This window comes from Artemia sp. Qi Xiang Cuo, chromosome 16 (genome assembly GCF_049724085.1).
Source record: "Artemia sp. Qi Xiang Cuo chromosome 16, ASM4972408v1, whole genome shotgun sequence".
NCBI lineage: Eukaryota > Metazoa > Arthropoda > Branchiopoda > Anostraca > Artemiidae > Artemia > Artemia sp. Qi Xiang Cuo.
In genome coordinates, this window is record NC_142809.1 from 23,417,996 (window position 1) to 23,434,109 (window position 16,114).

A 16,114-nucleotide genomic window follows, 5' to 3' on the forward strand; every position below is an offset into this window, starting at 1 on the left:
AGCAAACGAAAAAAATAAAATTAAAAGCCATAAGCGAAATTGAAAGACACGCGCAGCCCGGTGGGGACGTTACATCTTGTAGAAATTAGGAAAATGGATTCACAATCTGTAAAATTGGAGAGCCCATGATAGGGCACTGGAACCTCTACCCTCCCCGTTTGGTAAAAAAAACATGATACCTCATTCTCGATTAAGGATCATTAAGATACTGTTTAGAAAATGGTCTCAAATGTCTAAACGTTGATATTTAAAAACAAATTGAATTGTTAAATTTAGTCACATTAATTACGCTCCCTTGGATCCGGCTTGGAATCGGATCAAAATTGCTTTCAAAGAATAAAAAATTTTGAGATTATATTATTAATATCATAAGTCTAATATAGTCTACAATTTTATATGAGAGATGACAATTTTGCAGAAATAATCCAAAACGTACAAACAGAATGAAAAGCTAAAATACTTCCCTGATTAATTACTCATGTGACATAGAAAGATTGGGGAAATTTAGCTTTACAGAAAGCATCCAACACATTAAAAACAAAAGTTATTAAACGGGAGGGGTGTCATATTCTGAGAGGGTCTTATAATACTTGTAAGTGAAAATATTGAAAACGCCTTGATTTCAGAAACGGGAGAGGTGGGTCAAATTTGGTCAATCCAAACTTGCTCTAGTGAACTTATATAAACTAACTATTGATGTAAAGTGGAATCATACAAATAACAGGGTTATCAAGTATTATTACTGCTAACGCCAAATCATTTGTTCTTACTATTAAATCATTCACTTAGTGCTGCTAAAAATAACAGAGGCTACCATGCTACCATTTACGCAAAAAATATAGTAGCCTTGAATATTTTACCGATCATCACGGAAAAGCATAATATTCAATAAATATTGGTCCTGGGAAAACAAGACAATCCAAAGATTGATAACTGCCATCCATCGACATCGGGGACATGTTTCCACAAACCGTATCCAATCGCTTTAGTCGAAATCAATTCAGTCGATAGGATTCCCTCATCAGAATATAGTTCTTGATCACATAAATTAATCACTTGGAACCCTCGGAGTTTAGATTTAGCTCCCTTAGAAATCTTAGCAGAAATCAATGATAAATAGTCTGCATTTCACAGACAAACTATTCTTCATATGGTTGTAATGATAAGAAAAAAAAAATTATAAAACACCTGTATACTGGAGGTTCATCCCAAGGAGAATCTAACAGGACGAATTGCAATATAAATATTATCTTTTTCACGCCCCCCCCCCCCCCTTCACCTTTCCATGAAAAATGAATTATGTTGGACTTTTGTACTTGTGAACTAAACAGAATTAAAACATACTCCCAGAAAAGGAGTATGGGAGTCTTAAATGACTCCCAGAAAAAAAAGAGTTTTAGCAGTTAGAGTCTGTTTACTAAGTTGCATGGAATCAAATGTCGTCTTTCAGCGATACTTTTTTTTACCTTGTTGAAATCAAAATCGTTCTAACATTTTGGTCTACAAAATCGTACTCCCAGAATAGTGCCTTATGGCGTAAGTCCCCCCAAATTCATAAAAACACATTTTTGGTGCTCTTAATTGTCCATATAACATTTTCGGAATTGTGTTAAAGGATCATATGACTGTAAACCAAAAGATGGTAAGAGTTTTTTTTTTGTTTTTTTTTTTCTTGTGTTGAGTCTGTTAAAGGTGTGAATGTATGATGTTGATAATGTTTTTGTTTTTTCTGTATTTGTTTCATTTTTGTTTCTCCCCTGTTTTTTTCCTGGCCATAGAGCCTTACGGGGGAGTTTATATTGAAGTGTATTTTGTTGAGTTTATTGACTGAATAAATTGATTGATTGATTGATAAATTTTTCTGAATCGCAAAATCAAAGAGTTTTTTCGATTTGTCTATTTTTTCAACCTCTTTAATTGGTGTGCCTACAGTTAGGCCCAAGTCTCGACTTCAAAAGTAGACACGTAGCACTACTTCTAAGTCGGAATCGTTCGGGGTTAGTCAGGGAATTGCATAAATCTATCAGATGACTCTCCTAAACTATACCCAAAAAGAACTCATTTTACACAAGAAATTTCAATTCATCCAAAATTGGCATTTAAGGGTGTCGGAAGCCACTAATTACAAATATGGGGCTAATTATAATAAGGGCGCCCTAAAACAAAACACACAATATAACCTACAAATTTAATAAAAAGCCTTCATTTTTTACTGTACTTTGTATCAGGAATTCTTTAAATTTTATAATTTTTGTCTATGTATAATTGGAGGTCCGGGTGCAGGGTCCAAGCCCCTTCAACCCCTCCAACCTCTTAAATACTACATGTCACATTTCACCTTTTCTGAATAGTAATAGTTAAGGGATCAGCTTTGGAGCAGTTGTATGTGACCAAACAAGTTCCCCATATCAAAAGGCGATGAATAGCCTATGTATATGACAATTGCTGCTAAATTTCTACCAAGTTGCTAATTTAGGGTCTTTGACGCAACTAATTACCAATACAGGGCTCATAATTTTGACATGGAAGTTCAGAAACAAAACACTACTTGTAGTCTACAAGTTCCATAACTGCCTTTCATTTCCAACAACAGTTTGTACGGAAGTATAATTTGATACGGCACATTTTTGGCCGGTATAAATGAGGACCAAAAGCACAATCCAATAAATCTTTGGCTAAACAGAATTTGATGTTCACCAAAGTTGGTACTTAGGGTTTTTGAAATCAAGAATCATAAATATGAAACTGAAATTACATTTTGAGCGTCATAATATACAACACAGGATGTAGCCAATATGTTTCAAGTCAGCCTTTTGATTTTATCCCAGTTCGCATTGAAGAAATTTCTGAGCTTTCTGCTTAACAGATTAGAGGACAACATTGAAATATAGAAGTCTATAAACAAGAAGTGGCAAATGGATTTACAATCCTATATGCTTTGGGCAGGGGTTAGAGTCCTGGTGTCACTGGTTATTGGGTTTGGGACGGGGATCAACTTTGTGCCTCTGTAGGCCTAAGCTCAGCTAGGGTCGACCCAGCTCCAAATGGGTACCTGGGGAAATCCAGAAGGAGAACAAGGGAAGTGTTGTTGGATTTGGCCCCAACCACGCATAGCACTCCCGGTCGAGGGTGGGATATCAGGGCATCAGTACCTGCGCTACGCGGACCAGTGGTCTACATGTGAGAAAGTTTTTTTTTAAGAAGTATAAATAAGATTCGATAATTGCACATTTAGAGAATCGTTTATTTCTACCAAAACTGAAATTTAAGAATTTTTTAAGTCATTAATTAAAAATGAGACAGGGGCGAGGGGTAAAAACCAACTCGCCTCCCCCTACAGTCCAAAATTTTCTGAATTACTGGGCACTTTTTATTCAAATTATCAATTCTTTTTTTCTTTCACTATTAAATACCCCCACAAAAAAAAAAAAAAATTCTGTGCATATGCCTGATATGAGGATAAAAAACGCAATTTTAATATGTTAAAGTAAAACACAGCATGTAGCGGTAGTTCCAATAGCGATGATTAATTATCTACTTCTAATATTGGCTTACTCGTTGCCTGCACCCAGCAGCCAATCGTACCAAATTTCAAACTATCTCTTTACTCTAATGTTTCAATTTGGAACTGCCTTGGGCAGAATGGCCTCTTGTAACGTTCTTGAAAAATTGCCTACTATGACACTTGCTTTTACTTCTGTCCAGTTCTGTTGAGATAAGACAAGACCTTCTGGTCAGGAGCGTCCCGAGACTCATTTCATTTGGGGGGGGGGGGGGAGATCTTAGTAAATTTTACCGAATCGATACCTGAATTATGCCGACCTCTCCAGTGAACCTGGGCCTCACCCCCTCCACATTCTAAATTTACCGAAATCCTGGGCGCTTTTTATTGAAATTATCAAATAAAATTTGTATTTCATTATTTGTCCCCTGAAAGATTCCTGCGTAGGAGGTACTAAGCCGCATAACATTTGGATGCATTCCCAAAGAGAATTAAACTGGCTTTTATAAACAAAAGCCAGTTTTTTTTTTTTTTTTTTTTTTTTTTTTTTGACTAGACTGAATCTTTAGGATAGATGTTTTTATGAAATTTGATAAAATATGAACTCGAGTTTTATGACAAAATTGGAAATCCCTTCTACATGCTCTCAAGCATTGAGTGTGACATATTTTAGACGCAATAGTGAAATCACATTTTAAAAAAGTGCAAAGATTGGTACTACTTGAATCAACAGCCAAGTTCGTGACTAAAATATAACCCGTCCTTGCCAAACGGCATGAAAGAAACCTTTCCATGCTATTGAAGCCATCAAGATAAATCTTGCAATTTCATGATAAGAGCTAAATGTTTGAAAAGGTCGCCTATGTTAAGCATTCCCTTAAGTTATTTAATCTTTCTTTCCACCAAAATCTCTCACGCGATCTTATATTTCAAATTAATAATGCTATTTGACCAAATTAAACTTTTTCTGGTGTGTAGTACTAAGAAAGAAATCTGTCAACAGTTTTACACGTTGAGTAAAATAAATTAGCCCAAATAATTATATTCTAGATGGGAGTAAACACATAATTAGTTTAATTCTTATAAATATTTTTGCTTTCTCAACTCTTTCTTAACTCAGTAAAAACTGAATAAGTTTAAACATATTTACAGAAGTAAAGACCCAATTTACATATATATACATATATATATATATATATATATATATATATATATATATATATATATATATATATATATATATATATATATATATATATATATATATATATATCAGGAGCGGATCCAGGATTTTTTTCGGGGGGGGGGTACTAATTTTTGACTTTTTCGGGGGGGGGGTTACTAATTTTTGACTCACTTTTCGACTAATTTTACTGATTTTTACCTAGGTTTTACTTATTTTCGACTCGGTCAAAAATTTCGGGGGGGGGGGGCCGGAACCGGGTAACCCCCCCCCCCCGGATACGGCCTTGATATATATATACACACATATATATATATATATATATATATATATATATATATATATATATATATATATATATATATATATATATATATATATATATATATATATATATATATATATATATATATATATATATATATATATATATATATATATATATATATATATATATATATATATATATATATATAAATATATATATATATATATATATATATATATATATATATATATATATATATATATATATATATATATATATATATATATATATATATATATATATATATATATATATATATATATATATATATATATATATATATATATATATATATATATATATATATATATATATATAGATATATATATATATATAGAAATATAACCTCCTGGGACCTGGTGTCCACGTCTGTGGACACCCCCATAAAATATTTTTTGTGCACAGGCCTCACCATCTAGCAGAGATTTCGTCGTTTCAACGTGCTTTTTGGACCTGGAAAGCCATATACGATTTTTTTCAAAAAGTTTCTACGACTTTTAGTAGTGTTTTTACAAACTAGAAACGGCTAAAATAAGGAGATTAAAAAAAGCAAATTTGAGAAAAAAGAAAAAAAAAAGAAAGTGATGAAAACGAGATCTGAGAAAAATAAGGTGTACTCTCTTGAGTGTTGGCAGCGCGTCTAAAGTTTTGTAAGCAGGTAGCCCGATAGGTGCCGTCTTTTGGAAATTGAGAAACCTCTATGTCCACGTCTATGGACGGGCGGTTCCAATGGAGTAAAAAGCTAGGGTTGATTTTTCGTAGTTCAAATCTTGATTCTAATAGGGATAGCAGAAGCCAATGACTGTTTTATTTACTAAATTGGCAACAACCTAGCCGCCACTCACCCATAAGAAATCGCCACCCCTGTAAAGTGCCCCGACCCCCCCCACATCTGGCTCCGCGACCCGTGTCTTACTTACGTTATAAAAAACTTTTATTACCTTTTTTGCAAAAAAAATAAAACAAAATAACAACCCGTAAGTCTGCTAAAAATTAAACTATTTTGTATATATTATTTTTTCATTGTTGAATATTTGGTTATTTTATTTGTTAACCTTTTTATTTTTTTATTTTATGACCTTAAAAATATTTTATAGTTATGACCTATATTTATGACTTTTGTATTTTGTGTTTTCTGACTGTTAACTGTCGTGTTTTCGTTACAGTGGTAACTATGTGTTGTTATTGTATTATTTTTTTTACTAAGAAATACAAATTTGGTCCACTAGGGTTTGTGATAGTTCTTTTGCCAATCTCTATCTATCTATCTATCTATCTAGCTAATAGTTTCAAGCTTACTGAACCTGTTCCTTTATTGTAGTTTCCCCTGATGACACCCTTGGAATGCTTTGTGATAGTGACCTGGACCTCTCTGATTTAGATGATGATGAGAAATAGATAAAAAACCACTCCTTGTCGTGTTCAGACTGTGATGATGAATCAGCTGTTGCAGCCATTCCGTCATCAAGCAGTTATGCTGTTCTTCCAGATGTTGAAAATGAAGAATCTGATGATGACGTACCCTTAGCAACCCGTGCCAAACGCTTGAAGGCTGACAAAGTAGCAGCAACCTTGTCCTGGAGGAAGTCTCAGCGGTTCGATAATCATCATGGCCCGGACATGGGCCCCGCTCATTTCCAGGACCACGACGATTGGAGTACAGAACAATTCTTTTTGCAATATTCTTTTTGCATGAACTACAACTATCAGTTGGCCCACCACAAAAGCTTGAATGTAACTCCAGACGAGCTGAAAATTTTTGTTGGCATTGTCATCCTGAGGGGGAACCTCAAGTTTCCTCGGATCCGCATGTACTGGTCTGGGAAGTTTAGGGTGGAAGCCATATCACAAAAGATGACTCGAGACAGATTCTTCACAATCCGGTCAAACCTGAAGTTCGTTGTTGATTCAGAAATCTCAGACGAAAAAAAAACCAAAAAGAGTCTTTGGAAGGTGCAGCTGATCCTTGACAACTTCAGGAATATCTGCCTCCAGTTGCCACGTGACAGGAACTGTTCAATTGACGAACAGATGATACCCTTTCAGGGTATGTCAACTCTCAAGCAATATGTCCCTAACAAACCCAATCCAGTTGGATTAAAGAATTTTGTCCTTGCCAGCTCCTCAGGGCTGATACTTGACTTCCAAATCTACCAGGGAGCCACCACCCTGGGAGAACAGCTGGGAGCACATGGCTTGTCAGTTGGGATCGTACTGCGCTTGTCTGAGACCCTACCAGAAGGTACATACCTCTATTTTGACCGATTCTTCTGGTCTGTTAAGCTCCTCGACATGCTGGCTGAAAGAAAAATAAATGCGACCTGAACTATCATGAAGAACCGATTGGGCGCCAACGGCCCAACGCTTTTTACCGAAACAGAAATGAAAAGAAAGGGCAGAAAAACCTCTGTCATGTCTTTGCACTCAGAAAAAAAAGCAGCCGAGACCTAGGGGTTTGATGACATAGTGGTTCTCCTGTCTCCAAACTGCAAAGGTTGAGAAGAGGAGACAAAGGTCAAACGGCATGATACGGGCTAGGGGTCTTACGTGCAGGTCAAAGGTCCACGAATAGTCTCCAACTCCACCACCTACATGGTTGGGGTCAACCTTGTGGATCGCATGGTCAGCTATTACCGGTTTGCGACGCGTACTAAAAAATGGACTGTGCGTCTGTTTCATCATTTTGTGGATGCTGCACTAGCCAATGCATTTCATGAGCTGAAAGGCCATGGCCCAGAAGTTTCTGGTGACCTCAAACACCTCATTGATCTTCGTTTCAACGTGGCCGAGTTTTTGCTCAATTCTGGAAGATCGGAGTCACGAGTTCAAGAAAATAGTAACGAAGAGCCATTGGGTGAAACTCAACACCGTGTTTTGAGTTAGAAAAAGAGGCCAATCCCTCCACCATATGCCAGAGCTGCACTGCATCTACCAGAATTTTTTGACTTGGCGAACGGGGCCCGATACAGAAGGCCTGGATGCTGCAAAAGGTCAAGATGGATGTGCTCGCAGTGTAAAATCATTCTCTGCTTGACACGAGACAGCAACTGCTTCAAGATATTTCATGAAGAGTAATGTTTTGTTTTCAACGTTTTGACATATCTCTTTTAATAGACGAAACAGATTTTTACTATACTCTTAGCTCGATAGGGACCCAATTTCCACACCTGTGGACGTCCTCCAGAGGGAGGGAGGGGGGTCAACTTTTTTTTTTAGTTGATCAATGGTCAAAATGATTTTTTTTAAGTCAACTACAAAGAAATGAACATAATCAGAAAAGTATTTCTATGGTCAGGTCTCAGGAGGATAGATATATATATATATATATATATATATATATATATATATATATATATATATATATATATATATATATATATATATATATATATATATATATATATATATATATATATATATATATATATATATATAGATATATATATATATATATATATATATATATATATATATATATATATGATATATATATATATATATATATATATATATATATATATATATATATATATATATATATATATATATATATATATATATATATATATATATATATATATAGATATATATATATATATATATGATATATATATAGATATATATATAGATATATATATAGATATATACATATATAGATATATATATATATATATATATATAGATATATATATATATATACATATATATAGATATATATAGATATATATATAGATATATATATATAGATATATATAGATATATATAGATACATATAGATATATATATATATAGATACATATAGATATATAGATATATATAGATATATATATATATATATGACAAAGCTTTTAAGAAAGAAGGTGCTAATGAAAATTCTTCCTTAAATCCTATCTACAATCACTGTGCAAAAATGGAACGCCCCCCCCCCAAAGAAAAATGTCTGAGGGCTTTCTGATGAACAAAGAAGTTTGTCAAATAATAATAATGATACTAGATAAGGTGCTTTTTAAATAACGATGAAGGATTTTACTGAAAAAGACTAGGAGACCCCTGAACTAGACACGCATCTTAAAATGACATTTTAGGAAACTGTTCAATTTAATTGCTCAATAAAATAAACTCAGAATCAGGTAGGCTATAGTAAAATCGGTCAAGACATCGGGCAGAAGTATATATCCTAGACTGTAGACGGGTTTAAAACCACATGAAACACGCCAAAGCAAAAATAATTTTGGGCTAAAGTTAAAGAAAGAGCTTATTTTACTGAATATTGAAGGAGGTATACAGCGGGCCAAGAACTGGTGGTGGAGGGGGGGGGGGGAGATCAACGACCCATGGGGAAACAAGAAGACATTAAAAAAGAATGTATAACAACAGTAGGATAAGATATATTCCCCTTTAAAGCTTGGTGAAAACAGCTCATTGTAACACTTCCCCCTTTCCCCTTTCCAGCAGCGCTCAAGCATGGGCCCTACAATTCCATAATTCGCACCAACTAATTTCGGTTGATCTCTTTTAATACCCCCCCCCCCCTCCCTAAGAAGAAAAAAAAAATTATATTTGTGCCAATCATTATTTCCACTGTTGCTTACCATAAGCAGGTTTTATTTCAAATCAAATATTTGGCATGGTAATACCTATCAACTCGAAAATAATTATCGTAACATATTTGAAAAACTGTATAACTCTGCCCCTCAGAATGGGGAAGGGGGGTTAGGTTTTAAAATTCTATTAGCCATTTAAGTATTACGGTCTGTGTCAGAAACGCATCATTCAGTCAATCCTTAGCCGTAAAAGGCATGTGAAATCTGATACAGCTAAGGCCCTTACTTATCAAGCATAGAAACACTACCGACAGACTGGTAGTAGCTTGTTTTATCAGCGAAATTAGGTAGTTTTGAAATACTAAAGGTATAATCCAATGACTCAAAATTCAGGAATTTATTGAGCAAAAATGACGCACAATGAATTCGTGCCAAGAGCTGTTAAATCAAGACAAAAAAAGAAGTCTTGTATAACCAAATATTTCATGGCTTTGAATGCAGACGGATTTGTTGGCCTTGTGAAGGTGGTCCGGAGAAACGCATTGTTTTCCCAATTTGCAACTCGTTATATCTACACTGCCGTAAAATCAGGTTCATACACGGTTATAGGCAATAATCATCAATCGCAATTGACGATTGCCAGTATGTGCAGAGGAAATTTCGTCGTGAAATCTTTACAGCTATGCTTAGCTTTTCAGGTAAACGCTCTCATCTCCTATGGCGGTTACTGTTGTTTCGAACGAATTGTCTGATAAAAGGTGAAACCTTAATTATTCGACAAAACATCTAATATTGCTCAGTAAAACAAGCACTCGCCACCGAAATTGCTAAGACGAGCGAAAATTGCTCCTGCAGAAGCCTCGAGTAAGCTGAAAGTGTTACTTCGAAACTGTTATTTGTTTATTATTTGAACTGTTCAGATGAAAAATCGATAAGCTTAATTGTTGAATCTTTCCTTTTATATTAAAGCGTCAAAGTACTTGACCGGCTTTGAACTTTGAACGTTCATAAAAAATCACCCCAGAAGAAGGAAAGCCTAAAAATGACAAATAAGATTATGGTCATTGAATACTTTGTTTTAGAAGCCGATTTGACGAGCTCCACAAAAATGTGGCGACACAAATTCTCCTTACTTAAACACAGAAGTAAAAACACAGAAAAAAAAAACACAGAACACCAAAACACCATTTCCACTAGATGATTGGAAGATTAGGTACTGGTGCATTATATGGTCGCTTTTATATAGTGTGCAAGAAACCAGACACGAAAAACCCGCCAGACGGGTTAATTCAAGAGACCGCTATAGAGAAATGCGATGCAAAGCGTGGTTTTCATTGCGTTTACGATATTTAAACTGTTGTTTTTTGGGGTTTAGGGGGGGACGGACCTAAGTTAGGTTACGTATTTAATATATGCTATGCTTTACCCCTCGCCCCCTAATGTACAAATATATAGCCCAAATTTTTTTATAAACTAGGCTATTATATATTCATCCTATTTTACTTTATTTCATTAGCATTAACCAAACTTGACTTTTTAGAAGTGCCCATATGATGCACCAGTACCGAATATTATAATCCAAATCAGCCATAGGTTTCCGTTGTAAAGTGTCAGAGTGCATATACTATTAGTTTTTTGGAGTTGATTGATTTGACAGCTCAATAATTCATTTATAGAACGAAACGCTAACTTTATGCAACACTATATTATAACTATCTTAAATGTTTACATTGTGAGATGTAATGTAAACTAGCTCCAACAGAGGGCAGAATTAACCCTAGAGGGGGTAGGGGGAATACTGAACATTATAGTACCCGATAAAAGGCGAATTACAGCACCCACAAACTTTCTGCAACCTCTGTCTTCGCAGAAGGTGCAGATCCGTACTCTCTGGTGATAGCCTATAAACAAACAGGAATTCAAGGAGGCACACTTGTGCCTCTATAAAGAGGCGACCCACCACAATGTTAAGCGATATCAGGTCCTAGAGGTCGCAGAGAGACGGCGGTAATTGCATTTTGTAGCCCAAGCTCAAACTAAGAAACTTGCAAAATTTCATCCTCCTCCGACTTTATCTTCATGGGGTAAACTGGGCCGGAAGTTTGGACCCTCCCACCACAGCCCCCTTTAACGTTGTCCGATTGGGCTGAAATTTAGAGGTTAGGCTTTCCTAGGGCCCGGGAGCTTATCCTCGAAATTTCAGATCAATCCGATCGCTCCTTCCCTGTTTTCAAAAAACCAAATATAGCCACTTAAAATTCATCATTTCTTTTTTTTTCTTAGCCACGCCTACAGGCCACAGTTGGCAACTGATCTGGGTGAATGAGGACTCATTCGAAGCAGAATTCGACCTGTTAGGGCCTTTTGATATTTTCAGACCAAAAAAATTATCCCCTGAATTTACATTTACGAAAAACCTTGTTTTCCTATATTAGCCCATGTTAATTTTTCCCACCACAACCCCCCTTTAACGTTGTTTGATCAGGCTGAAATTTGGAGGATAAGCTTTCCTGGGGCCTGGGAGCTTATCCTTGAAATTTCAGCTCAATCTGATCACTCCTTCCCTGTTTTCCAAAAACCAAATATCAAGTTTTGCTTGCGTCAAAAAGATTCATCACCTTACTAAAAAACAATTTTAATTATTTCTCTTTAGTGTAGCGGTGAGATTCCTGACTGCCAGGTGGTAAACCCAAGTTCGATTCACCGTTAGGTCAAATTTTTTATATACTGAATTATTTGAAAAAATTATGTTTTCTAAAGAGTTAAAGAGGCTGAGTTACAAGGTCGACCCTTAAAACACCCTGTCGAGAAAGAAAAGAATAATACACAATCATGTAACAGTTAGTCAAGTAATAATAAGTAATAAACTGTACAAAAACGTGCAGAAATTATTTGAAAAAAACTACGTTTTCTAAAGAGTTAAAGAGGCTGAGTTACAAGGTCGAACCTTAAAACGTACAGGGATTAGGAGGCACAGTTGGGGGGCTGCCGCCCCCAAACCCCCGCTTTCGCAGCCTGTAAATAAATAAAAAAGTTTTTTAAAGTGAAGGTAAGGAGCGACATTAAATCTTAAAACGATCAGAAATTATTCCGTATATGAAAGAGGCTGTGCCCTCCTCAACGCCTCGCTCTTTACGCTAAAGTTTGACTTTCTCACAACTCTTTTTTTTAACAATAAAAACTTTAGCGTAAAGAGCGAGGCGTTGAGGAGGGCACAGCCCCTTTCATATACGGAATAATTTCTGATCGTTTTAAGATTTAATGTCGCTCCTTACCTTCACTTTAAAAAACTTTTTTTATTTATTTACAGGCTGCGAAAGCGGGGGTTTGGGGCGGCAGCCCTCAACTGTGCCTCCTAATCCCTGTACGTTTTAAGGTTCGACCTTGTAACTCAGCCTCTTTAACTCTTTAGAAAACGTAGTTTTTTTCAAATAATTATTCTAAGGAAGCGAAACTTCAGTTAAAAGATCAAAAATTTGAAAAAACACTGGAATCAAAATTACTCCACGGAAATTGCAAGAAATTACAGAACCAATGGTAAGAAATCTCAAGTGTCCAAGAAGGTGCAGAACGAAGGCTCCACTCCCCGAGTACAATCCATACGATCGCTATGCAAATACTTCAATTAAACTTGAAATGTTTCTTAATAAGTTACCTTTTTCTCAGTCATTACATATAGGTGTTTTTTCTGAGGGTCAAAACTTAGGTCAGGATTTACTGGCTTCCCTTCATCAATAACAAGGTCTCCATATTCCAGAGCTAGTCGTGGAGCTCCTCCAATCGCTCCTTGATTTGTTTCAATTACCACCTAAAAGAAGAATATATAATTAGTTTTTTTTTTTTTAATCACTATTGTTATTTTTCTTTATTGTTTGTCCTATTTTGTGCCAAGCGCTTAGCCTTACCAGTTGTACTTTGTAATTTGCTTCTTTTTTGTCACCTAGAATTCCATTCAAACTCAACTTAGCGTTGTAATTACGCTTCTGGATAAGGAATCTTCTAAAAAACAAAAATCATTCAGAGATCCTATAGGAAAATTCAGGTCTATATAAACATGAAATGTCCTTTGAGAGATTTAAAAACCAATTGTAGACTTCCATTCTACCTCTCGCCCACAGTAGACAGAATATATTCTCTCTACTATGCTCTCGCCTAAAATTGAAAATGCTTTTCTCCGATGTGATGATTTATATGCTCGACAAACAGGTTCAGGCACATGAGCAACGGAGCTGCCCAAAATCTCTCAATTTTTATAATTGTTAATATTTTCGCAGAATTATAAAATAATTCACATGCATAACATTTTTTAACACCCATCCCTAAATATATATATATATATATATATATATATATATATATATATATATATATATATATATATATATATATTTGTTCCCTTGTGTATGAGGAAATTTTCCATTAATTGTTGCTATTGGATTTTAAAAAAGGCGAAAAATAAAACAGAAATGGGTACTTGTTAATAGTACGGAACACGCCCAAGAAGTGAAGTTATGCTATTCCTAATTAAATATAAATTTAAGTTTATATAATAATATAATTTGGGCTATATATTCGCACATTAGTTTGGGGGGAGGGGTAAAGTATCTTGACAGCGCCCCTAAACTAACGTAACCTAACCCCTCCCCCTCAATGTGCAAATATATAGCCCAAATTATACAAGTCCATGTGCATTTTTTCTAAAATGCATTGTATCATCCGTCACTTGTTTTTGTAGCATGAAGCCGGTTATTTGAGATGTAACCTAAGCGTAATTTTTGAGTGTGTTCCGTATAACAAGTACTCAGAAATGACTAGGAAGGCTAAATTCAAAAATACATGGTAACTACACTGTTTCTAGATCCCGTTGTTTTTAGTTGTTTTTGGAATGTGATATTGTGATTCATAAAAAAAATCAAAACCATTGAAAAAAAAAATCACGGAAGCTAAAATAAATTAAATTTTTTAACTCAGTTTATGCATGAATATGGATCATAAAAGTCATTGAACCTCATAAATAAGTATTGAAAAAAGAACCAACACTAAAAAAATTTATCTGAAAACTAAGCTAAATAAAACTATTACATAAAACTTTGGATTGATGAAAAGATAATGATCGTATTTTCGAGTTAAATGTAAAATGCTCTACTAGAATCACCAATTTAAGCTATAGTCAAAATAAAATAAAATTATATTTCCTTGTGAACAAGGTTTGGTGAAAACAACCGCTAAATTGAAAACTGTTTCCCTATTCAGTTATCCAAGCGTCTAAATACCCCCAGTCAGACAACAACAACTTCAACTTGTTCTCGCCAATAATCTTTTTCCTGTGTTCAAGTTCCAAGCATTTTCATTTCCTGGTATCCAGAAATTCTTAAGTTTTCTTGCTTACAAATTTCTTTTGTATTAATTTCAAGCTCAAACTTTGGCAGCAACTTTGACTAGCATTGTGCATTGTTTTTGTTAATTTTACAAGCAATATCGTAAATGACCAATTTACACCAGCTTGTGGATATTGACATTCTATTTTTCATTTGGGGCACTGCGAGCTGGACATAACGGGCAGGAAAATGTTAAAACTTCTCCATTGAAAATCTTCCACTACAACCCTCATATACGAGTATTTGGAATCTTTCCACATGAAAAACTTGCCCGAGCTTGTTATACTAAGTCCACCATTAACTAATAAATATTCCATTTCACCACAAAGGAAACCGAAGGCCTTGCAATAAAACCGACCAAAACTCGTGAGAAGGGTAAACAGTTGAATCATTGCTACCTGGCCGAACCACTAACAAACAATCAACTGTTTATGCACGTTATGGGAATACAAGCTTAAGTTTAATAGCTAAGCAAACTGGACCTCGTTTGCAAAAGCCTCCAGTCTAAAATGTTAAGACAAAAAAGCTAATAGTTGCAGTCTTAAAAATACATTTAGCTAACATAGTTCACTTCAAACCTCTATATTTTTTTTATTTTTTCACCAATTTTCAACGAATATTTAAAAGCCGGTGGAGAAGTTTTTTCATAATTTTTGAACAATTGGGTAGAACTAATATTGGTCTCCATTCTGATATGTCAGTTTAACTTGCCTCACTACGGCCATACATCACTCTTTACAAGACGGCAACTATCGGATGCAAACATTATATCATTCAACACATTTTCCGCACTCAAACAAACAAGCAAAAACGAAAACATTCACTACATTCTCCGTATGATGATTGACAAAATAAAACCAAACTAGTGATATTTCTTCCTTTTTTCATTTTTATCCACTGATTATTTCTGGGACTTGTTCCACTTGACTTCTAAACAGTTGAATATATTGTTTTTAGGCTGAAGAGAGCACCAAACCAGTAGAAAATGTTTCAATCAAATATGCCACACATCCCCCCCCCCCGTGTGTAAACAGAGGAGGGGGTGAGCTCATTTGAGAGTGGAGTTAACTCAGTCAATTGAAGCTTGCAAATAATAATGTCATTCGTAACCATTTCACATAGTGTATGGACTGCATAATGTCTACGGATGAACTTGTGATTGAGCAGTGATGTGAGGTT

The 16,114-nt window shown here is 35.0% G+C and overlaps 1 protein-coding gene across 2 annotated transcripts in view; it reads right to left on the reverse strand.

Annotated features, from left to right (window-relative positions):
- The window catches only part of PlexA (plexin A), a 339,500-nt gene that overhangs the window by 211,195 nt on the left and 112,191 nt on the right, over positions 1-16,114 (reverse strand). For both annotated transcript variants that reach the window (XM_089102579.1, XM_089102578.1), the window contains exon 5: positions 13,213-13,365. In XM_089102579.1, coding sequence (XP_088958705.1) covers positions 13,213-13,365 — 153 coding nt within the window. The remainder of the gene's footprint in view (positions 1-13,212; positions 13,366-16,114) is intronic.